Raw genomic sequence first — 26,809 nt, 5'->3', positions numbered from 1 at the left:
AAGCTTTGCATGAATCTTAAATCATATTTTGTTAGCAAACATGATGATGTATCTTGGCAACCAGACAGGATTGTTTAAAATGCTATGATTTAAATTAGTGGCATGTTTATCTAATATTAGTTCTACAAGATAAGCTCAACTTACTGGCATCTGAGCGCGTAACGCGACAAGGTTTAATACACGATAATCTAATAATAGTTTTAAGTAACAGTGACGGACGGTTTAAAACAATAGGATGGTCGCTGGGCACCAAAAGTCACAAGTTTCATGCAAATTGAAAAAAAAATACACAACAATTTGGCGACGAATACGAACTGTTCAACTCTTTGTAATACAAATTTGTGTTTTTTTGCAGTTTCATGTGTGTCAGTTGTAATAATTATATGCTTGAAAATATGTATATACATAATATAAATATATGTACTAATAAACAATATCATAGTTCGCCGGCTTCATTAAATGTTCGCGTTAGTTATTCAAAGAGACCAGTATAGTTTTAAAGCGATTCCGGTCGCATTGTTTGGTCCAACAAAAATAGCATTAACGCATATTTACGTTAATCACGATTCTTCAACTTAAACATGCCCCTGCATAATACGCTGCAACTACAATAGACATTTAGTATAATCGCAAATCTAGTTCTTTCGCCATTTAAAGAATTTGTTAACTAAAGAAAAAAACATCTATAGGAATCAATGGTTTTGAAAGTTATCGCAAATTATTTGCATCGAATTTGAATATTCTTAACATCGCTCAGTTCACGGTATTAATTTGAATCTTTAAGCATTGTAAAGCGCAGAACAGTGTAGATAAAATACTCTGTTTACATTAACAATCTATTTTATCTAAGACTTTTTTATCCAAGAAAAAATAATTTGCCGCTCAATCCATCATGCTAACTTATATCAATACTGGTAAAAAGACAAAACAAACCAATCCATTCATTGCGAACGTTTATGGATTGAGATCTGAAAAGAATTTGAATATTCTCAAAATGACTCAGTTTGCAACATGAGTTTGAACGTTGGAGCGTAATCAGTGACACACACAGTCCTAATTATGTAACATGTGTGTTGGTTTCCTAGTTTAAAAACCTTCCCAAAAAAATGTTATGGAATACATATATTGCCGAAACAAAGTTTAAGGGTAACGTCGACAGCAGCATGTCTTTTTGCAAATGGGCCGTTTTTTCGCTGTAAATTCCGTTGTCGTTTACAAAAGAAAAAAAAACTTAGTCGCAGAGAAAGAACATGTTGGTTGCATTAGGGCGATGTTTTATATTATGCAGTTGCATTTTATTTGTTCAACCATCGTGCCGAACCACAAATGGTTAATATTTTTGCACAATATTACAACACAGTTTGTTTTACGAAAAATGTTCGGTTGTCCTTCTCCCCAAATAGTTGCTAAGACAGAACTTCACTTCCTTCATTCCACTTTAACTTACGGCTGTTCCGACTAGTCTTGTACCAATAAAGACGCTGTAGGCTGTTTCTTCAAAAATCAAATAAATTCTAGTCTAATACAGTAAAACGAAAGAACATTCTCTTAGAATTGAAGATGGTTATCGTTTTATTTTGCAAGTTTTGTTTTAAGCAAATCATTTTCTGGGGGTTAAGTTACCTTTTTTTGGAAATGTCCATACAAGCTACAGCAAGTTGCTAGTAACCTAAAATCTATCTGGAGGCATTCAAAGTCTTTTATAAAAGCTGCTCATTTCCGTAGTTTTGACGTTAATTACGTTAGCTTGCAACTTTTTGTTTTAAACAATACACAGAAGACCTAGATGGATCTGTACAATGGTGCAATCTTAACCACAACAATGCAACCTTAGCCAAAAAACAGCAGAGCATAAATACTACCAAATTAAGTAAACATATACACAGTGCAATCAGTGCAGCCGCATTTTTTCAACAATCATGCGATGTCGTAACTGCAAATATACACAATAATCGTTATCTCGTATGTAAGCTAAATCTCATTTTGTTTTGTTTATTTGTCACGTTGTAATTCATCGTAAGGTGAATCCGATTCGTCATTAGCCTCGTATCTATTATCATAGATATTAGTTGGAATGCTTTCGCTTGCAAATTGATCGTGGACTTCCACATGTTGAGATAGTTGCAAAGTGTCGTAACTATATTCATCCAATTGATTGCGATCGTATTTTTGAACATGTGATTGTTGTCCATTGTTGTAAATCTTTGTTGATTGATTCGACTTTCTGATCTGAGCATAGACGTTGCTGCTTTCCGCTGCTGGCTGTGCAACGGTTTCCTGAGATGATTCTCGAATTGCATCATAATGGTTGACGTCATCGTAGGTTGAGGCATTTTTACAGCATCTCAACGAGGCGCAACCAGGCATTCAGTTTACCATGAAACTCCAATCGGTAAACTGTCTTCCATTTTTAGACGTTCAAGTCACAAGAACCAATGACGGCGTCTTGTACTCGAGAGTGTACCACAAGCCAACGAGTACCGGCAGGTATCTCAATTTTCGATCTCATCACCCCACATACCAGAAAAGAGGGGTGGTTCGTTCCCTAAAAGATCAGGCACGACGCTTGTGCACTCATAGCGACGACTGCGAGGCGGAACTGGCTAAGGTTCGCAAAGCCTTGAAATACAACGGCTACCCCAACTGGATTCACCGTGATGGACGGGCAACGTGTCCCAAACAGGTGACTAATCCAAAAACAGAGGGTTTTGTGACACCGTACATACCGAAATTGACGGATATTCTACGGCGTATGTTGCGTGACTTCGGCGTAGCGGTTGGCGTTCAACCTGCCAATACTCTCCGCAAGCTACTGGGTCACCCAAAAGATCCAATCGACACCCTTGAACAACGTGGTGTTGTATATTCTATTCCCTGCGCCGAGTGTCCGTTAATATATATCGGGTAGACTGGAAGGTCACTCAACACCCGCCGAAAAGAACATCAACGGGATGTTGCCAACAGCGACGCAAAGAAGTCGGCCCTGTCCAATCACGCGGTATCACAAGGCCACCGTATTGATTTCAGTACGGCTGTGTTGTGGCCCGGGAGCCTGACTACAGGAAAAGACTATTTCTTGAGTCATGAATATTCACCAACGGGTCAACACAATGAACATCAAAACAGACGTGATGCTACCAGCGTGCTACAGACACCTGCTTAAAGATTAGAGGGCCAATCATTTGTTATCGCGCGGTGTGTTTCGTTGCCTTGTTACGTGCTTGCGTTCTATTCTTTTTTCCTTTGTTTATCGTGCACTGTACTAGTCGCATTCAGTGTTATTTACCCTGATGAAGACCACCTGTATAGGACGTCGAAACGTCGGAATGAAATCACATTTGCCAGAAGAGCTCTTTAAACTTGGTTCTTGACGTAGGTTGGCGAGCCTTTGTGTGATTGTGCAATCAGGCAATTCCCATCTAAATAAAACATACACAATTCTGCTTAACATTAGTTTTCGTCCAAAATGTCTCTTTTTGTTGAAATAAAAACAAATCCCCAAACGGTTGTTTAATTGTGATATTTTACAATCTAAACCTGCAGTTAAATGTGCACCATAAGAAATAACTACTTCCACGGCACCTTGTTCTTGGGTGACGCAATAGGGACTGATGTCATCAGGTATTTGTTGTGATCTTAAAGGTTGTAAGGAGTTGTTGGCGTAGATTGGTGGGTTCGTGTGTGATTCTAGGATCTGTCGATTTCCAGCTGTTTAAAATATAAAAGCATTTACCAAAAGCTTTGTTTATTTTACCACTTGAAGCAAAGAAACAGTACAACTAAATCCGAATCTATGCGAAAAACAGTTGGGTTAAAATTAAACCAATATTTTGTGCAAACAACAGTTTTTGTTAAAAAATCTTGTATCTAGACTTTTCTTTGTTCATCCGGCAAAAAATATATGAATATCATGCTACGTCCTATACAGGGCGTCTTCATTATGTCAGTCACCAAACACAGTCGATCTTAAAACACCAAAGGGGTGAGCTTGAGAAGATACTGGCGCAAAACGGCCATAAAACGTAGATAAAACCGTTGACAAAAACCGTAATTAAAGGATGTAAAAGTGACCGATAGCTAATCGGCATTTAAGCCTCACTTTGCATTTCATCATGTTGGCCCGCGTGTAATTGTTCCACGATTATAAAAACTCTCCTTTTACGCAAAAATCTGTCTTTTTGGCAATCACAGCATGAGCTGCCAAATTGATCACGTGACCACACTCGGTCCACTTAATCCACTTACTTATGTTCACATATGCACTTTCTTTTTCAAACTCCACCGACAATATGTTCCTGTGAATCAAATATATTTAGTTTCTGTACCGTTGACAATGTACACATGTAGACATATTAAGTATATTTACTTTACATTAGGTAAACAACTTTGTTTCAAGCAACATAGCACATTTGTTTTTGTTGTAACGAAGTCGAGCATTGTTCTTTGGAGGAAAACATGTCGCTTACCCCCTTTTACGTTTTCGCAACGTCACAATAGCAATGACAATGCTGATTATGAACGCGACACTCCCACACGCTGTTGAGGAAATGATGACGATGGCGTTGCTTCCTGTAAAAGCTTGCATAAGTCATGTCAAGTGAATATAATCTACGATAATCTGCAGAAATTCAAGTCACTAAAAGATGTTTAAATAAATTTTTGACCGACGAGAAAGAGTTTTCATAATAACTGTAATTCTCTCAAAACAAAACCCGCTGCATTTCAATAAATAATGTAAAGGGTTACATTAATGTCGTTTTTTTTTGACCAGAAATAGAATGTTTAAGTTAAATATCCGTGTACCTTGTGATGTGCTGGTTGATGAGAATGCTTGTCTGGTTCTGACTGATGTGGTAAAAATGCTCAGAAACAGTGTGGAGTTTGGGGTTTCTATAGCAGTAGACTTGCTTGGTGTTATTGCATGGATAGCAGATGTTGCCTCGACTGTGCTGGATGGTATGATTGATTTGTTGGTGTTCGTTGTAGGCGTGGTTGGTGTAGTTGCTGAGATGAGAGTTGTTGTTGTTGTTGTAGTGATGTTTGTACCCATCTCTGTTTTAGCAGGGTCTTTAGGCAGTGTAGTAGAATATAGAAAGTTCTCGAATCCATGATTTATTTAAGTGAACAATTTGGCATTTGTTAACTTTGTCTACAAAGCCATATAACCAGTTACACAATTAGGTAGTGCGTAAATATAAACATAAAAATAAAAACAACCGCTGCTGGCTTTGTAAAAATGAAAACAACGAAGAGAACAAAACAGTATGAAGGTTGTCGATAGAATCTAAAGATTATCATGGTATGTCAGAATAGATTTATGATATTGTTTACACTTGTGACTCCTTGTTGCTAAAACCATGACCGTTGGGGGTCGCCAGATTCCCAGTACAAACCAGCGGGGTCGCACACAATGCGGGTGGCGCGCCTGACCCACATTCAGACATAAAAAAAAACCTTGATCGGGATTCGTCCCCGGGAGTGTCCTGAATTCGAACCCACGTGAAAAAAAACAAACAAAAAAACAATGCGAGTCCAAAGTTTGTGGGATATATTTTAATTTTCGAGTAGGCAAAAGTGAAGAATTACAGCTGTTATTTTGCACTTTATTTATTTTGCATGAAACAATAAGCTTGCAGATAGAACCAAAGTGTTAAGCTCTTACTTAAATAATGAAGATCCGTTTTTCAATTATCCAACATGCACCTCAACTTTGTTTGTGACGCGTGTTTATTATGTTGACCAAGTTATATAAACCAAATATGTCTCTCATAATCTGCTGGTAAAACTAACAGATGTCTGAATTTCACTTTATCATCAGCGTTTGTTACACGCACGACTTTACTAAACTTTGCACTGAGAGAGGAACAATTTATGGCTACCACTGCATTAAAACTGCTCACACAATTGAACACAATAAATTTATTCAACAGCCCGCTGCAAACACCAACTCGTACAAACGATGTTATGTAGGAAATTGGAAAGGATTAAGAGGAAGTAATAAAAATAGATTTTTTCCAATGCCTTGGAATAATACAGGATATTGCGTTATATGACGCAAGGTATATTACACCTACACTTAACAGCCATCAATCAATGACTACTCGACTAGCAGAATATGTGAATATGTGTTAACCCACATTTCGTTTTTGCGACAAGAACCAATACACTTGCCTGCGTTTGCATTAAATCTGAGTTGAACTACTAACGTATTCTCTAGTTCATGTAGAGGACAAAAGTTTTCGATGAGTTCGTCGATGTAACATTTGAATAAAAATGCAAATATTATCTACATAGCTTAAGATACAACATTAGTTTAAGCTTTTTTATTTTGACAGTATTCATGGATAGTCAGTCTAACTTTAATAGTGATGTGCCAATAAACACAAAATATCACAGCCAATTCACGATTAATAACTTTTACTCAATGACTTTTACTTAACCAACGACGCGTGCCAATTTACTTGTTATATTAAAATAATATTTTGCCATATTAAATTAATATTATATTCCTGATTAGTTATTAGCCCTCTGTGTAATATTATATATGTTAGTTGGATTGCTGCCGCTTGCAATTTGATCGTGGATTTCCACATATTAAGATAGTTGCAAAGTGTCGTAACTGACTTTATTCAAATTATTGTGATCGTATTTTCGAACATGTGATTGTTGTTCATTGTTGTGAACCTTTGTTGATTGTTTCAACTTTCTGACCTGAGCATAGACATCGTTGCTTCCCGCTGCTGATTGTCCCACTTTGTCAACAATCTGGTTTGTGTGATGTGGTTCCAAGATTTCGCGGAAATGGTTGACGTCACCATATTGAAGGCGTGAAAACGATTGTGTTAAATGGTTGGCGAAACTGCTTTCTTCGATTTGAGGAATGTTCCATGTTTCTTGTTGTCCGATTTTGTCCCCTGTTTAACACAAACAATTTTTATATTAAATTGTTTTGGTCTGACGAAGGTAGGTAACTGTACAGGCTTCACACAAACAAATCAGTTGTTAACGTACATTTATGGATCATTGTGTGATTTAATAAACCGACAATTTTCAGCTGTTTAAAAGAAAAACGTTTTTTATTTGTAGTTTTGATGTTTCTCAAAACAGATTCGAATGCGAGAAAAGCTGTTTCACTTGTGTATGTAATTCAAGTGTCTAAAAAGCAGATTGGTGGATTGTTCCGGTTTTCTATATTAACTCCAGTTTTACTTGTATTTGAAGTGAGTTTTTACATAAACTTTTTGAACCTGATTATAAAGCTTTTACGTTAACATGAAAGAACAAACTGATACAAACTGAGTTGAGTTTACTTCGCTTGTTGAAAGAAAACATAGCCACACAACAGCACTAAAAACAATCACCAATCCGAAAATAGCTGCGCAACGTTAAAACGTTTTTAAGCGCAAAACAGTTAAGGGCACAAATGGTGAATGATACCGAAACGCGCTGCAGCTACACCGTATTATAAAGCGTTATGTGACTCCGGCTCACAAGAGAGTGAGTTGGCGCAGTGTTGGTAAACACGACTTGGGAGGGAACAAAATAAACCTACAAAATCAAAACAGAACTGTTTTGCGGCACATTTAAACGTTTATACAGGAAAAAATATTTAACCTTGTTCATGACTGACGTAGTAAAGATCAACAGCCGCTTGTTGGACGCTGAACGTTGTAGAGAGTTGTTGATGTAAAATGGTGAATTGTTATGTGTTTCTTTGATGCGACGATTTCCAGCTGTTTGAAACAAACACAATTCTTCATCGAAATCAGACAAATACAAATAATTCCGACTAGAAAAGATAAAAGTACTTAACTTTACGAAACTTGATTATAAATAATAGAAGTACTTACTCATGTCAAGGTATTCACTTTCATTTTTATTTCTTATTGACAACCCATTTCTGAGAAGAAAATATTACTTAACTTTCAATCACGTTAATAAATACATATGTGTGGACAGGTTTTTTTAAGATTTGGTTTGGGTGACCGCTAAGTAGTTTTAAGAGACCGCAAGTGTTTCATTTAAATACCAAAAATAGCCATATTTGCTTAAACGAATTATTTGTTAGGTTACTGGCAAATTTTTGGAAACCGCTGGAGAAATTTTGGGGACCGTTTCGGTCCCCCAAAACACCTCAAAAAAACACTGTGTGTGGATATGATGAATCCGTCTAACTTGTTTATATAATAACCCCGTCCACTTTATTCAATTGAGCCTACCTTTAAAAAGTGTGTTTGGGATTATTGCAGTTTTATGCTGGACTATGATTGTCCTTTGCGCGCAACCTAAATCACTTTTACTTTAGCTAAACACTTATTACTTTCTTGCATCACGGATCGATTTGCGCTGTAAACAAAGACCTGCTTGCCTTTTATTTCGTTTTCGCAAAGTCACAATGGCAACGACAATGTAGATTATGACAACCACACTGGCGCATACAGCTGAGGCCATGAAGACGATATTGATGTTGACTTTTGCTCCGACTGTTGAACCTAAATAAGTTTATCACAACGATTATTGTCTACATTACTTCTCAGGTTTTTAACTTTGGAAAATTAAACTCAAACAATAAAAGAAAAAAATATGCACGTTTAGTGTGTTGTGCCATTTTTTACAAAAATGATGTAGGTGGTCGTAGAACTTAAATTGAGAAATGTTCTTGCCTTGTGCTGTACTTGATGGGGTTAAATTGCTGGTTGCTGAGTGTGGTTGGCTGGTTCCGTCCGACGTGGCTGGAACGATGTTGGTTAATGGATCTTGAAGTGCGTTTAAATCCAGAAACAGTTACCTTCTTTTCTTGTGTGACGTAACAAAGACAATGACGATGCAGATTATGACTAACATGACGCATCCGCTTATTTCCGAAGCGACGATGAGTGTGTTGAGTTTCGGTGAAGCTACAAAATATAAAAATAAACATTTTTTTTCAAATTGTTTAGCCGTGTTCATTTACATACGTACAAAACCCTGAACCGTGCACTTGTTTCAAAGTTGGCAAACTTTAGGATGCAGTGTTAGCGGAAAATAGTGTTGATATGGTTGTTAATATGGCAGAGAATTTGCCGAAACTTTTGAAAAATAAACATGTAGCTTTTTCCGTCTGTTTTGGCGTTATTCTTTTTTCCTAATTGCTAGAAGTCAATAAAAAATCTCATGAAACAGACAAGCGAACATGTACTTGTAAAAAAACACATAACGCTTGGACAATTCTAATGTCTCAAATGAAATGTAAAACTTAAGTAGCAAATACAACTAATAAAAGCAGTAAAATCAACAAGAGAACAAAGTGAATTGCAGATGTATACATGTAGATAGGACTGAAAGTGTGGACACAACACAATATTGACCTCACTAATAGATCGCACACGGCTGCTGCTTTCGGCGTCCCTTAGCAACTAATAAACCCACGATTTTTGAGTACTATCTGAAACAAAAAGCTTCTTCTTTTGTCTTGTGTAATCAATTGATGTTACCGTCGTGCCGTTAGATTCAATAATTTAGAATGTTGTGTTTATGATTGCTTCGGTAATTGGTGATATGTTTTTAGTGGTTTCTTCGGTCATTAGTAACGCGGTTGCAGTAGTTGAAGACTTTGCGGACCAAATTGTTATAGATGTCGGCGTGATACGCGTATCATTTAATGAGTGCAAAATGCGGTGCCATGTTTTTCTAAGGACGTGCACCATACGCCGAATCCAGACTTCCAAATATAGTTCACATAAATTTGCGGCAACTCACCTGGATTAATCCTCTGGCAAATATACCCCGAACTATTTAATGCACAACTCACATCCATCCCTTCAGAACGCGTGTTCAGCTCAGTGCATACATAACTTATTACAACAAAATTTTGTTGTCCCCGAAAGTTATTTGGTTGTCCACTCATCCAAATGTTCTTTGAAATTGAAACATTGCTTCCATCATTCCACTGAAACTTGTTTGTGTTTCCAACTCTCTTGGCACCAATATATACCCAATATAAGGTTTCTAAAGATAAACAAAAAACATTCCGCCTTACTTTATGCCATCTATTTTTCAGAATTCGCGTCAATTTACAGATCATAGAAATTATGTTGATATCCATTATTTAAAAATACAAACAAAGTCAAAATATCTTGAAACTTATTACTACCGTCCTGAGAAGACAAAAAAATACCTGATTGATAACGAATATTTCTGTAAAAGTTGTTAATCGCTGTAGTTTTAATGTTAGCTAGATTAGCCTACAACGCAGAACATGCCATCTCATCCTCAGCATATGAACTGACTGGAGTCATTTCGATTAAATATTGAAATCCATTGAAGTTATGCCAAGTTCGGTTTTGAGAAGAAACAGATAAACACGAAAGGAGCAATAAAATGAGCAACTTTATGTGTTTGTCCATAAAAATCTAAAACTGCTCTTCATTGTATTATCATAGCATATGTAAGTTATACACCAGTAGTTTACAACGTTCTGTGCTTACGGCAATCAGTATTTCAATGGCATTGCAACAAATGCTTCAGTCACGTTAAAATTATAGGTTAATGGTAATAGTCTGTTAGCATAATAGATAATCTCGAACAAAAAGTAGATAATTCTAATTAAATTACTAAAACAAGAAATCTAATCATTTTAATCTTTGTATGAGTTGTGCTGATGAAGACGACCTGTATAGGACGTCGAAACGTCGGAATAAAATTACATTTGCCAGAAGAGCTCTACAAACTTGATATTATGCCTGGCAGCAATAGCTTATATATGAGTTGTGCTGGTTTAATTAGAAACGCGCTTTTTGGTAAATCGCTACAGCGACAATAAAAAAAATAAAACAGTAAAGCTTGGCGGTCCTTAACCTCTACACAGATTGAACACAATTCTTCAACTAACAACTGTCTTCAATGTGATGAAATATCCTGACTTTTCAAAGTATAATTGCCAATCTTTTTCTATCGGCTTCCGATCAACTCGTTCAAGTAAAGGAGAAAAGTTTAATCCATTCTTAAGTGGTTTGACATTTGAATAGAATTTAAATATTTTCACCGCCGCAATATTAAAGTTTACAACATTAGGTTGAACTCCAGTTCGATGAAAAACTTTCTCGGCGAAGGCAAATCCAGTGAAGTGAATAACTATACTGCATTGTGTTAAATGTAATGCAAACAAAACGCTTGTTTTTTGGTGGTGGGTTTAAAACAAATCCATTCTAGAGACACATGGTTATAGCGTCTATTGGTCGCAGGGAAAGAACATGGGAATTGCGATAGGGCGATATCTCATATTATCTGATAGTATTTTATATATTTCAGCATGGGAGCCGATACATAAAACGTAAGCCTCATACAGTGCACACTGTTTGGACACATTTCTAGTAGTTTTGCAAAAAATTATTTTAAAATTTATGTCAACAAACAATATTTTCACACAACATTACAACACAGTTTTTTTGTACCAATATACACTCTGTTGGCGGTTTCTTAGAAAAGCATGTAGATTATATTTTATTGAGTAAAACGAAAGAACATTCTTTTGGACTTGAAGGTTGTAAAGCGTCTTATGTCGCATTGTTGTTAATAAGTAAATCGTCTTCTGGGAATTAGGTAATCTATTCATTTTTTGCACATGTCTCTACAAGCTACAGCAAGTAGCCAGTAACCCAAAACCAACCTGTATTTTTAAATAGCCCTAATGTCCGTCTTTTTTTATGTCCGCTTGCAATGTAAAACAATTGATGTTAATCTTTCTGTGGTCAAGTGTTGATATGACATAACAGTTTTGCCGGGTAATAACAAATGTCAATGTCGTCGAAAACTTTGAAGAAATTCCAACGATGTGTATTTACAACTAAATACATGTTTGTTGCATGACTGACAATATGTAAATAAATATGCAAAACAGCTTACTTTTCATGGTTAACCAACACAGATTTCTTTAAGATCAACCTTAAGTTATTATTTATTTGCAATAAAACCAAAATAAACGTTAAGATACAGTCATGGACTTGTGAAGACCAAACGCCCGTGAAAATAACAAACATAATAAATACACAAATATAAAGACAAAGATGGGTTTGTAAAATGGTACAATCTTAACCACAATAATGCAATCTTACCTAAAAACCTTTTTGTATACATACACAAGGCAATTAGTGCGACAACGTTTTTCTACAATAAATGGGATTTCATTTCTGCAAATGAACATAATAATCTTTATCACATATTTTAACTAAACTCTGTTGGTTTAGTTTATTTGTCACGTCGTAATTCATCGTAAGGTGAATCCGATTCGTCATTAGCCCCGTGTCTGTTGTCATAGATATTAGTTGAATTGCTGCCGCTTGCAAATTGATCGTGGATTTCCACATGTTGAGATAGTTGCAAAGTGTCGTAATTGACGTCATCCAATTGATTGTGATCGTATTTTCGAACGTGTGATTGTTGTCCATTGTCGTGAACCTTTGTTAATTGATTCAAATTTCTGATCTGAGCATAGACATCGCTGCTTCCCGCTACTGGCTGTGCAACGGTTTCCAGACGTGACTCTTGAATTGCGTCATAATGGTTGACGTCATCGTTTTGATGACGTGATGGCGACTGTGTTGAATGGTTGGCCAAGCTGTTTTCTTCAGTTTGAGGAATGTTGTAAGTTTCTTCGGGTTCAAATCTATCATCTGTTTAACACATTTATTTTACAATCATCAATAATTGTTATTGATTAAATTAAATAACCGACGTTTCAAACTTGTTAAGAGAATGACAAACCAGAAACAACTACGTTAGAAAAGTGCATATTAAGTCTTTTGTTTTCGAAACAAAAAAGTCATTATATCAAGTATATATAAGGAACTTATAAGGAACTGTGGTATGTTTCCCACCCTCTGCGTTGTTATAAATCACTGCTGCTTCATTAGACGCTTTGTTTCTCCTGCGAACGAAAACATAGGGTTACTTCCCGCAAGTTTTAATGATAAAGATGCAAGTAACAAAGTTTTAAGTTAACAGAAATGAGAAGTCAGGCTGATTATCGCTGGTGCTTAGATGGTTGAACATTTTTTATTCAGGTTAACGAACAATAGCAGCATTATTCCGTATTTGCGCAGTTATTTGTTACCTTCTTTTCTTACGTGACGTAATAAAGACAATGGCGATGCAGATTATGACTAATATGACGCATCCGCCTATTGCTGAAGCAATAATGACTGTGTTGATCTTTGCTGGCACTGCAAAATCACAAACAAAAACTATTGTACTCCATCGTCCATTTAACTAGCAATTAGTTTTCATTTCGTTTTGCCAACATGAGATTAATTCTCCTTTTAATCAAAAATATTTAGATTATTTATTTTTTACCCTTTGTTGTATTCCTAGTAGAAAAACTCTTGGCAGCACTTTTGACAGTAGTGGATGTTAATATGGGTAAAATTGATGTTTTGGGGAAATGTTTAAAACCTGTTGTTGGTGCTGCCGTAGATAGTGTTGAACTTGTTGTTGATTTCATGGACGGAAGTATGGTTGTGGCTGTAATAAGAAGATTGGGTTGTTTTTGTCCTCCTAGAAATTGTTAGTAAAAAGGTATAAAGAACATTAAATTAACGACACATTCCCTACAATCCTCACATAAAACTTGTACATTGCGCAATGTGCTTATGATATAATGCAATTGATGAGTTTACAGTAACTGTTGTTTTTAAACCAAAAGACCACAAAAAACGTTTCCCACCTGTCATACTTTTCTCACAAATGTATCTTGCATCGTGTAATGTGCATCGCACGTCATGCCATCGATAAAACACGTGATCAACAGGGCGATTGAAATAACCCATTGTAACACAACTATCACTTCTATGGTCATTTGGTTGTCGATCGAACCACATAGATATTGGTACAGAAACATCGCTTCCATCATTCCATCGAAACTTATGTGTGTTTCCGACACTTTTAGCACCGATGTAAAACGAGAAGGGCTCATCTAAAGTTTAGAAACCAGACAGTCGCATAATTTACAACAGAGTGTCTTCCAAATAATAATTCATTGACAAGAACTAGTACTGCCATTTTTGTGACGATAGTAGTCGGGTTTATTTTGTCATTGTTTAAAGACGTTATTTCTTATGATTAAACATCATGCCTAACGTATCCGCTATATATTTGCACAATGCGTACTATAATCCTTTTGCAAATTTAAAATGCCAAATTTGTCGTTAAAACATAACAAAACTGGATAATTAATACCTGTCAGGTTTATGAATGACTTCAAGTATTCAAAGGTTTCGTTGTTTTTAACGTTAGCTACATTAGCATGCAATTCAGAACAATATTGCTTTGCTTCAGCATATGAAGTGACAGGAGTCATTTCGATGGAATATTGAAATCCATTAAAGTTATGCCAAGTTCGTCCTTCAGCAGAAACAGACGACCACAACATAAACAGCAAAACTAACAACGCCATGTTTGTTCTGCAAAAGCATGCAAAAATATTAAGACAAAGTTTCGTTAAATTGCTTCGAAAGCCGTTATGAAAAAGAAATGAGAATGTAACATAAATCCAAGAAAAATAATCAGCATAGTTAATGCAAACCATATAAGAATACACATATATCGTTGAATGTTAAAAGCGCTACGAAAGTCGACCCGCAAATATAACGAACATGTTTACATGCTAACCACAAACTACCTGCAAAACACAATCAAACTTTCCTTCACAACAACAAGCACAAACGAATAACTGACTTGGTTCCCTCAACACAGAAACTATAATGCGGAAGCTTTGTGAAGATGCCGTGCTGCACTTTCGTTCTTTGTCACGAATAAACGACAATCCTTTTTAATTTGATTAAAGATGGGTGCAGTTTATTTATAGCATTGAGTTTCCATTGGAGACCTATCATAATGGGACATTAATTTACAATGATTTACTTAAATGCACAAATTTGTTTTCAATCCTGACTGTGGATGTGGATTTAAATGTCAAAATGTGCTTTTATAAAACTGCACAAAAACTAAATCACGTGACTTGTGCCTTCGGTCTGTAGAATGACCATGACGTCAAGAATAAACCGAATTATCACAAACTTGTTGCAACAAGTGAGTTTGTCTATTTTGTTAGTGTGCAGTGTAGACACTATGTATTTAGGTGGTGTGGAGTCACATTATGAATCGTTTTTAAAGATTCGGCAGAGAAAACTTTCGCTTCCTCTTATTGAAGCATTGGACGATCAAGTTTCACTAGATGTGGTTGTTCATCTTATATTTTTATAGCTCTACTGGCAATTGTATTTTTATACCGACGTTTCGACGTTCTATACAGGGTGTTCATCAGGATAAATAATGAATGCGAGTAGTGCAGTGCACGATCAACAAAGGAAAAGAGAATTAAACTAAAGACAACGAAACAATACGTCACAACGCAACAAAAACACTGTGCGATAACAAATGTTTAGACCATTGCGTCTGTTTTGATGTTCATTGTGTTTCCCCGTTGCTGAATTTTCCATGAATCGGGAAATAAACTTTTCATGTAGTCAGGCTCCCGGGCCACAACAGACGCCCCAATGAAATCATTATGGCTGCCTTGAAATCAATATGGTTGTCTCGCTGTTGGCGACATCTCGTTCATGTTTTATTTGGCGAGGGTTGAGTGACCTTCCAGTCCCCCGATATATATTACCGGACATTCGGTGCAAGGAAAAGAATATCAACACTTTGTTGTTTGATATTTAAAAGATATTGCTGGGATCTTTTGGGGTGACTCAGTAGCTTGCGGAGAGCATTGGCAGGTTGGACGCCAACCGCTATGTCGAAGTCACGCAATATCCAACAGATAAACTGAAGTAATAAAGTAATCCTACAAAGCGGTATAAAGCTAGCCAGGCCTTTGACCAATATTAAGACAAGCGGTCCTGGGACTCCGGCTTTAAACGGCGATAAACGAACGTTTGCAAGCCGGCTGATCTTCTGAAAAAACACCTGATAAATTTGTCACATTTAACAAATATTATTTGCTTCAATCTGTTTGTATAGAGATTGCAGCTCAATTCTTAATCGCAAGAATTAAAGCTTAGGTTTTGTGAAATGTCAATTTTTTTTGTTTGTTCAAACGAGAGACGTTTGCAAAAACAATGCATAAAAACATAAACACATTTCAGAATAGATTTATGACATTTTTACGCTTGTGACCCCATGTTTTTGAAATCCTTGACCGCCCCCAACGGTAGACTTTCGAAAAAAAATCCACCGAGTTTTTACACAATACGGGACAGGAACTTGGCCGATTGGTTCGGCGCGCCTGACCCATGAACAAACATAATACATGTATACATATGTGAAGAATTACAGCTGTACACTTTATTTCTTTCTACCGAAAACAATTTGATTGCTCATGAAGTGTTTGACTGTGACAACTTAAAACCATGGGTGTGCAAACTTTGTCACTGTGGGCACAATACAATTACCATAATTAGATCGCAGGACGCACCTGTGAAACACACAGTGATTTTACGTTGTTTCAAACCAAATATATGCCTATATTATGTCAAAAATAAAATTCGCATGTGATTCTAGGCGCATTCTTTTTAGGGTTCAGAAAAATAGAACTGATCTGCTAATAAAGAAAATAGCACTGGGTGCATGATAAAATACATAATGGTTGGACTTGTTTGCCAGTACATTTGAAATTCAAGCGTATCTGCGGACCTCACAACCTTTAGTTTATAGGCTGCATTGGACCTGCGGGTCGCAGGTTGCACACCCCTGACTTAAACAAACAACAAGCGATTTTCACCTGTCCAACACGGAGCTTAACTTAATTTGTGATTACGTACGATTGTAATTTTGGCGTTTTGTTACCAACTAAAATAAACCCAACGTGTCTCATACTTTACTAATAAAATGACTTCAAAGCTTGTTAAACGCTCGACTTACTAAACTTTGCACTATGAGAGGAACATTTGGCGGCTGTTACTACAGTAAAACTACTGACACGGTTAATCACAATAAACTATTCAATTTAAGTTTGTAATGCCATAGCGGATACATTATGACACCTACACAACAGCCATCAACTTCACTACTCAACCAGTTACTGGATTGCGTTAAATAACACGTAACTCCTATGCAATGCATGTCACATGTCCTGTTTATCTAGAAACGCTTAAACTATGAATACAGATGTGTTTTCGTATACAGTATGTTTTATTTTGATGTATTTTGCGACACGTTTCAGGTGTTAGCTGTAATAATACAAATTCGACAATAAAACAACTGTGAAACGAAGCCAGGTTTTTAATCAATTGCAAGCGGTTAAACTGTTTTCAACAGCGGGAAACAAACGCCTGCAGGCCCGCTAAGATTACAATGCAACGGTCGATGTCGATTGATTAATAAACAAGAATGTTCAAAACACGGCAAGTTGTACAGAAACAAACTAACCAATAATTTGGTTGCACTTCATTTAATAATTGTTAAACACAAGTGAAATTCTTATTATGGATCAAATGTTATGTATTCAGGACGTCGATCTTGGCTGACGCAATAGGGATTGGCGTCATCAGTTTGTGATTGTGACGTGGTTGATTGTATCGAGTTGTTGACATAGGTTGGTGGGTTGTGTGTTTTAACATTTCGTTGAATTCCATCTAATTAAAACGAACACAACTTTGCAACAATATGCATTTTGTATCTGATTAGAAACTCGCTTTTATCGATATAATATGAACATAAACAAACAAAAACGGATGATCAAAACGCACCTTCGAAACACAGATTATAAATACTTATTGAGGACTTAAAATATGCAATCAGAACCTTGTGGATGGGTGACGTAATAAGGACTGATGTCACCAGGTTGCTGTTGTGACGTTGGCGGCTGAGAGAAGATAGATCCATCATCTGTTTAACACATTTATTGCATAATCTTTAGTCAATTTCATTGATTTTGAATAATCAACTTTTTTGCTGGTAAGAAAGAATGACGAATCAGAAACAATTTGGTTAGAAAGTATACATATCAAGTCACTTGTTTTCGAAACAAAAAAGTTGTTATATTTAGTATATAAGGCACTGCGTTATGTTTCCTACCCTCTGCGTTGTCGTAAATCACTGCTGCTTCATTAGACGCTTCGTTTCTCCTGCGAACGAGAACATAGGGTTACTTCCCACAAGTTTAAACGGTAAAGATGCATGTAACAAAGTTTTGAGTTAACAGAAATGAGAAGTCAGGCTGATTATCGTCTGTGTGCTTGGATGCATTTTTTATTCAGGTAAACAAATAGTGACAGCATTATTCCCTATTGCATTTGCACACAAATGTGTTACCTCCTTTTCTTATGTGACATAACAAAGACAATGGCGATGTAGATTGTGACTAATATGACGCATCCGCCTATTGCTGAAGTGATAATGACTGTGTTGATCTTTGCTGGAACTGCAAAATCAGAAACAAAAACTCATGTACTCCATCGTCCATATAGCTAGCAATTAATTTTGATTTCGTTTTGCCAACATAACATTAATTCTCCTTTCAATCAAAAATATTTAGATTATTTATTTTTTACCCTTTGTTGTATTCGTAGTAGAAAAACTCTTTTTGAGCACTTTTGACAGTAGTGTGGCGAATTTTAATCACGTTTTATTTATGACGCGTCTTTTGTATAATTTACCTTCACACACGTATTTTCATTATTCTTTCACGTTACTTTGTTATATTTGTTCAGATCATTACACACCTTCATGCACATAACGTGTATTATCCTGTGTTTCGCCACTCATTTATTCACTTAATTGTTTTGTCTAATCGTTGTTATGTTTCGCCACTCATTTCTCCACTTAATTGTTTTGCGTATGATTCTCACCACACAGTATCTTCACTTAATGGTTCTTGTTACACATGATGCTTTTCCTATGTTTTATACGTTCGCCTCATATGTGCCAGTTGCGTGTTCACGCTTGTTGGTTCTGCGATACCCGGATGTGCCTCTTGGAATCACGTGATATGTTAATCAACGTAATTGGTGTGGTAAAACGTGCTTGAGAAGAAAGCATGGTCAGTCTTCTGGGTGCCGTACGAGTAGCACTGTGTACTTTTGTGTCGTGTATTTGCTGGCGTTGACTTGTAGTGGAACTTGTCGAATTCGGAGTTGTTTTGTGCGAATGCTTTTTATCGTTTTATTTAAACAAGGCGCCCATTAGTGAAACCAGTTTGTGGTCTCTCTTTGGCTTAGTGGTGAGCCGTTATTACAGGGTTCGGGCCGTTTCCGAATTAGGGAGGCAGTTTTGGTTTAAGATGTATAGAATTAGACATAAACAGATCGACTGGGATTTAACATCGCCACTTGAAACGTCTTTTAGCCGTATTCCCAAAGCTGTCGAAATAATTCCGTAACAGTAGTTGATGTTAATATGGTAAAAATGGCGGGTTTGGTGAAATGTTAGAAACCTGTTGATGGTTCTGTCGTAGATAGTGTTGAACTTGTTGCTGTTGATTTGGTGGACGAAAGTATGGTTGTGGCTGTAATAAGAAGATTGGGTTGTTTTTGTCCTCTCAGAAATTTTAAGTAAAAAGGTTTTAAGAACATCAAATTGACGACACATTCCTTAAAATACTGACATTAAACTTGTACTTTGCACAACATGATTAATGATATAATGCAATTTATGAGTTTACAATAACTTTTGTTTGACACCAAAGACCTCAATAGCATTTCCAACCTGTCATATTTTTCTCACAAATGTATCTTGCATCGTGTAATGTGCATCGCACGTCATGCCATCGGTATAACACGCGATCAACAGGGCGAATGTAATAACCCATTGTGACGCAATTATCACTTCTATTGTTATCTGGTTGTCCAGGGTACCACATAGATTTTGGAACAGAAACATCGCTTCCATCATTCCATTGAAACTTGGTTGTGTTTCCGACACTTTTAGCACCAATGTAAAACGAGAAGGGCTCATCTAAACCAGACAGTCGCTTAATTTACAACAGAGTGTCTTCCAAATAATAATTCATTGACAAGAATTAGTACTGCCATTTTTGTGACGATAGAAGTCGAGTTTATTTTGTCATTGTTTAAAGACGTTATTTCTTATGATAAAACATCATGCCTAATGTATGCGCTATATAGTTGCACAATGCGTACTATAATCCTTTTGCAAAATTTAAAATGCCAAATTTGTCGTTAAAACATAACAAAACTGGACAATTAATACCTGTCAGGTTTATGAATGACTTTAAGTATTCAAAGGTTTCGTTGTTTTTAACATTAGCTACATTAGCTTGCAACACTGAACAATAGTACTCTGCTTCAGCATATGAAGTGACTGGAGTCATTTCGATGGAATATTGAGATCCATTGACGTTATGCCAAGTAGTTCCTTCAGCAGAAATTGACAAACACAACATAAACAACAAAACTAACAACGCCATGTTTATTCTGCAAAAGCATGCAAAAATATTAAGACACAGTTTGGTTTAAGTGTTTTGAGGGCCGTTATGAAAAAACGAGAAAGTAACACATAGACAAGAAAAATAATCAGCAGTTAATGCAAATCATGTAAGAATACATATATCGTTGAATGTTAAAAGCGCTACGAAAATTGACCCGCAAATGTAAATTACATGTTTACATGCTAACCACAAACTACCTGCAAAACGCAATCAAACTTTCCTTCACAACAACAAGCACAAACGAATAACTGACTTGGTTCCCTAAACACATAAACTATAATGCGGAAGCTTTGTGAAGATGCCGTGCTGCACTTTCGTTCTTTGTCATGAATAAACGACAATCCTTTTTAATTTGATTAAAGATGGGTGCAGTTTATTTATAGCATTAAGTTTCTATTGAAGACCTATCATAATGGGTCATTAATTTACAATGATTTACTTAAATACACAAATTTGTTTGCAATCATGACTGTGGATGTCAAAATGTGCTTTTATAAAACTGCACAAAAACTGAATCACGTGACTTGTGCCTTCGGTCTGTAGAATGACCATGACGTCAAGAATAAACCGAATTATCACAAACTTGTTGCAACAAGTGAGTTTGTCTATTTTGTTAGTGTGCAGTGTAGACACTATGTATTTAAGTGGTGTGGAATCACATTATGAATCGTTTTTAAAGATTCGGCAAAGAAAACTTTCGCTTCCTCTTATTCAAGCATTGATCTAGCAAGTTTCACTAGATGTGGTTGTTCATCTTATATTTTTATAGCTCTACTGGCAATTGTATTTTTATACCGACGTTTCGACGTTCTATACAGGGTGTTCATCAGGATAAATAATGAATGCGAGTAGTGCAGTGCACGATCAACAAAGGAAAAGAGAATTAAACTAAAGACAACGAAACACTACGTCACAACGCAACAAAAACACTGTGCGATAACAAACGCTTAGACCATTGCGTCTGTTTTGATGTTCATTGTGTTGCCCCGTTGCTGAATTTTCCATGAATCGGGAAATAAACGTTTCATGTAGTCAGGCTCCCGGGCCACAACAGACGCCCCAATGAAATCATTATGGCTGCCTTGAAATCAATATGGTTGTCTCGCTGTTGGCGACATCTCGTTCATGTTCTATTTGGCGAGGGTTGAGCGACCTTCCAGTCCCCCGATATATATTACCGGACATTCGGTGCAAGGAAAAGAATATCAACACTTTGTTGTTTGATATTTAAAAGATATTGCTGGGATCTTTTGGGGTGACTCAGTAGCTTGCGGAGAGCATTGGCAGGTTGGACGCCAACCGCTATGCCGAAGTCACGCAATATCCAACAGATAAACTGAAGTAATAAAGTAATCCTACAAAGCGGTATAAAGCTAGCCAGGCCTTTGACCAATAGTAAGATAAGCGGTCCTGAGACTCCGACTTTAAACGGCGGAAAACGAACGTTTGCAAGCTGGTTGATCTTCTGAAAAATACCTGTTAAATTTGTCACATTTAACCAATATTATTTGCTTTAATCTGTTTTTATAGAGATTGCAGCTCAATTCTTAATCGCAAGATTTAAAGTTTAGGTTTTGTGAAATGTCATTTTTTTTGTTTGTTCAAACGAGAGACGTTTGCAAAAACAATGCATAAAATAAAAAAACATATTTCAGAATAGATTTATGACATTTTTACACTTGTGACCCCATGTCATTGAAATCCTTGACCGTTGGGGGCGCAAGACTTTCGAAAAAATAATCCACCGAGTTTTTACACATTACGGGACAGTTGGCTGTTTGGCCCGGCGCGCTTGACCCATGAACAAACATAATACATATATACATATGTGAAGAATTACAGCTGTACACTTTATTTGTTTTTACCGAAAACAATCTGATTGCTTACAGAGTGTTTAGCTCTGACTACTTAAAACCGGGGGTGCGACCTTTGTCACTGTGGACACAATACAATTACCATAATTAAATCGCGGGACGCACGTGTGAAAAACACACGGTGATTTTACGTTGTTTCAACCCAAATATATGCCTATATTAAGTTAGCAAATAAAATTCGCATGTGATTCTAGGTGCATTCTTTTTAGGGTTCAGAAAAATAAAACTGATCTGCTAATAAAGAAAATAGCACTGGGTGCATAATAAAATACATAATGGTTGGACTTGTTTGCCGGTACATTTGAAATTCAAGCGTATCTGCGGACCTCACAACCTTTAGTTAATAGGCTGCATTGGACCCGCGGGTCGCAGGTTGCACACACCTGACTTAAACAAACAACACGCGATCTTCACCTGTCCAACACGGAGCTTAACTTAATTTGTGATTACGTACGATTGTAATTTTGGCGTTTTGTTACCAACTAAAATAAACCCAACGTGTCTCATACTTTACTAATAAAATGACTTCAAAGCTTGTTAAACGCTCGACTTACTAAACATTGCACTGTGAGAGGAACATTTGGCGGCTGTTACTACAGTAAAACTACTGACACGGTTGATCACAAAAACCTATTCAATTTAAGTTTGTAATGCCATAGCGGATACATTATGACACCTGCACAACAGCCATCAACTTCACTTCTCAACCACTGGATTACATTAAATAACACGTAACTCCTATGCAATGTCACATGTTCCTGTTTATCTAGAAAACGCTTAAACTATGAACACAGATGCGTTTTCATTTACATGATGTTTTATTTTGATGTATTTTGTGACACGTTTCAAGTGTTAGCTGTAATAATACAAATTCGACAATAAAACAACTGTGAAACGAAGCCAGGTTTTTAATCAATTGCAAGCGGTTAAACTGCTTTCAACAGCGGGAAACAAACTCTTGCAGGCCGGCTAAGATTACAATGAAACGGTCGATGTCGATTGATTAATAAACAAGAATGTTTAAAACACGGCACAGAAAAGTTGTACAGAAACAAACTAACCAACAAACTGGTCGCACCTAATTTAAACATTGTTAAACACGAGTATAATTGTTATTATGGATCAAATGTCATGTAATCAGGACGTCGATCTTGGCTGACGCAATAGGTATTGTCGTCATCAGCTAGGAGTTATTGACGTCGGTTGATTGTTGGGTTGTTGTGTGCTTCAACACTTTGAAAAGTTAATGTTTTTTGTGTATTTGTGATGTGTTGGTTGCAGGAAATGGTTTGCTGGTTCCGACTGCGTGGTTCAAATGATGAGAAACAGTGGGAAGTTTCGGGTTACTGCATTAGTACCCTTAGTGTGTGGTGTTGCATGGGTGGTAGATGTTGCTTTAACGGCGTAGAATGGGATGATTGATTTGGTGCTGGTCGTCGGTTTAGTTTGTGGAAGTTGGTGTGGTTGCTTTTGGTGACCGGTGTGGTTATTGTTGTTGTGGTGGTGAATGGCGGTTTGCCTGTGATTTCAATTGATATACAGGTGTTAGCTGGAGTGGTTATAGCTAAAATGGCAGTTTGTTTGATTTTTGTGTTGATAGTGGATGACACCTTGTTATTGCTTGCTCTGATTACCGTCCTTGCTACAATATACAATGAACAAAACAATTTTGTTACAATTTTGCTCAAATCGACAATATTTTATTGAAACTAGACATTTTCCATTAACTGACTTATACAAGAATGTAGCGACCTCACCCCGTGTTCATTCATGCGAATCGACACATCCTATTGTCTTTTTCTTGTATCGCCATTGCCTCCTTATAAATACCTGTTTCTCGTTGCTCCACCTTTTACACGCATCCAACAGGACTTGCAACTCCTGGACAGCTTGACGTTCTTTATTGATCAAAACACCTGTCCGGTATTTAAACCGTAAATATTCGGTTTAACGTTGGCTACATTAGCATTCCACGCAAAATGCTGCAGCATATGAATTGAGTGGAGTCATTATAATAAAATTTTGAAATCCATTAAAGTTTTGCTACAGCAAAACAGATGAGCGCAACGTAAATAATAAATCTAACATCGCCATGTTTGGTTACTATAGTACAGGTTAAGCTCGTTTTCCAATAAACTTGAAATCACCCTTAGTGGTTCAAAGACTTTCTTAGCACATTTTCGTAGCAGAAAGGTAGTCAACTTTTTTGTCGTTGAGTAATTGCAATCGCAAACTAGCCAATCAACCAACCTTTGCATAAGAGACGTTAAGTTTCGGCATGTTTCTACTGTGACACAAACCAAGAGAATTTAAGCAAGAGAATCATCGGAAAAACGATAAGCATCTCGTAGAAAAAAATGATACGAAGTGGAACATAACAAGATTTTACCAAGGCCGAAAGTAAATAGACTTGAGGTCACATGTTTATGAAAAGGTAACTAAAACACCACAACACATGATGTAATACCCAAACCTTATCCCGTCCTTCCAGAGAAGGAACAAAAGTCCATATTGCGTCGCGACAAGACGACAATCCAATCCATCTATGAAACATATGACATAACCCGAAGACACGAAAAATGATATTCGTACGCTGGGAATCGCACGGAATTATCAACCACGCTTTCGTTTCTTTTGTCACGTGGTAATGTCTGTTATCATGAATATATATATCGGATTGCTGCCGCTTGCAAATTGATCATGGACTTCCAGATAGGATAAAAGGGTTTGTTTTAAAACTGATTGTCAAATATATTTCTTAATCATTATTTGGGCATGTATGCTTTATGCCATGTATTTTGTCATGTTTTCAAGTCAAAACAACGAAAAAACGTACGAGCTATTTACAAACACCGAAAAAGGTTTGAATATTCGTTCACTAACAATCACACTCGGAGCAACTGCTTCGGTCAATGCGTGCATCCTGAGGCTAATACATCATGACCCACAAGAAAAATCCCCAACCTTAAACCGAACTTCCGGTGGAGGAACCGAATGCGTCGGTCGACCCGTGCGCGCACTTGGTGATAATATTTTGAAACAGGGACCTCTTTAGTTATGGCTAGACAGAGCCAGTAGTTATAATAGAACGAGAACAAAGTGAATGTGAAGTTTAAGCCCATAGGCTTTAATGCTTCTAACTTCGCAATCGCTGTTTTTAGATGGTTAATTACCTATACTGAGTGGCAGAAAACTGTCATTAAGTTTCATAAAAGGCTATAAATAACATTTAAGACATTTGATGCATCAAATAAAATTCATTTTGTTTTATGAAGTTCTGCTAAAAGACACCAGAGCAAGGAAAAATAGGGCAAGTTTCTAAAAAGTTTTGCTCTGCAACACGAACATGGGTTTAGTTTTATTGTTTATGCTGTGTTTAACTGTTTATGCTGAGGGACGAACTTGGCATAACTTCAATGGATTTCAATATTCCATCGAAATGACTCCAGTCAATTCATATGCTGAAGCAGAGATGAAATGTTCTGCGTTGCAAGCTAATGTAGCTAACGTTAAAACTAACCAAACCTTCGAATTTTTAAAGTCATTTATAAACTTGACAGGTAATTAAGCAACTGGTTTTAAGTTTCCTTGTTATGACTGTTTTTGGTATTCAGCCGCTGAAACACCTTTTTTTAAAACTTTATTTAGCATTACAACATTTGTTTTAAAAATTGTTTTAAATAAAATTAAATGTGTAAGCAAAAAAAGCAAAACACTCAACGATTTAAAGTAGATTTATTTTAATCGATGACCGTCCTTAATGAGTTACATGCACACATTCACTTTACATATTTATATTTGTAGAAGCTCCTTACTCACTGTACATCGGTGCGACAAGAATCGGAAACACAATCAACTTTCAATGGACCGATGGGAGTATAGTTTCATCAACTATGTGGAATAAAGGACAACCGAACTCCTATGCTGGTTTGGATAATTGTGTCTCAATGGGTTACACCTCCGAGCAGATTCCGTTTTATCTTTGGCACGATGTACCATGCACACAATACCAGTCGAGATACGTTTGCCAAAAACTTGTTCAAAATAAGTTTGGGTTGTTGGCAATACTTTGGTTTTTGTTGATTTTATTAGTTAAGGGCTGCATGGGATTGATCGAATCATGTTATATCATGTATATCAGTTTTACTATGAATTTTATTATTGATTAGTTCGAGACAAAGAGGCGGATGTTGCGACAGGCATTAATCCAGATTGTTAAGAATAAAGAATAAAGCCAATGACACGTTTCGGTGCACTTTAGAGAGCACGGTAGTAAGATAAGCTACACGCATTTTTCACCACCAACTTTGTCAGTAGAATGCAGTTGCGCTTATCAACTCAAACCTTGGGAAAACATGAGTTTTTTTACACTTTGAGTTCCACTTTTAAATGAACTTTTGCATGCTAAAGCAGTTCCTAAAAGACGTACGGTTGTCCACAAAGGTTACATTAGAAAAAAGTCGACGCAGCTTTACACATCCTTTTGGTGTGTTTGTGCGCTTGTTTTAAA

The 26,809-nt window shown here is 36.6% G+C and overlaps 1 protein-coding gene across 1 annotated transcript; it reads right to left on the bottom strand.

Annotated features, from left to right (window-relative positions):
* Positions 1-1,967: 1,967 nt before the first annotated feature.
* LOC145223742 (uncharacterized) lies at positions 1,968-9,796 on the bottom strand. The gene is made up of 5 exons (XM_080090134.1): positions 9,739-9,796; positions 8,789-8,897; positions 7,668-7,789; positions 6,712-6,914; positions 1,968-2,229 (listed from the first exon to the last, which is right to left on the bottom strand). Exons 1-5 carry the CDS (start codon positions 9,794-9,796, stop codon positions 1,993-1,995), a joined length of 729 nt encoding a protein of 242 aa, XP_079946260.1. The 3' UTR covers positions 1,968-1,992.
* Between the last annotated feature and the right edge of the window lie 17,013 nt (positions 9,797-26,809).

Source organism: Phallusia mammillata, chromosome 4 (genome assembly GCF_965637545.1).
Source record: "Phallusia mammillata chromosome 4, kaPhaMamm4.hap1.1, whole genome shotgun sequence".
Taxonomy (NCBI): Eukaryota; Metazoa; Chordata; class Ascidiacea; order Phlebobranchia; family Ascidiidae; genus Phallusia; species Phallusia mammillata.
The sequence above is the reverse complement of the archived record's forward strand: the minus strand, read 5'-3'. Positions and strand labels throughout refer to the sequence as shown.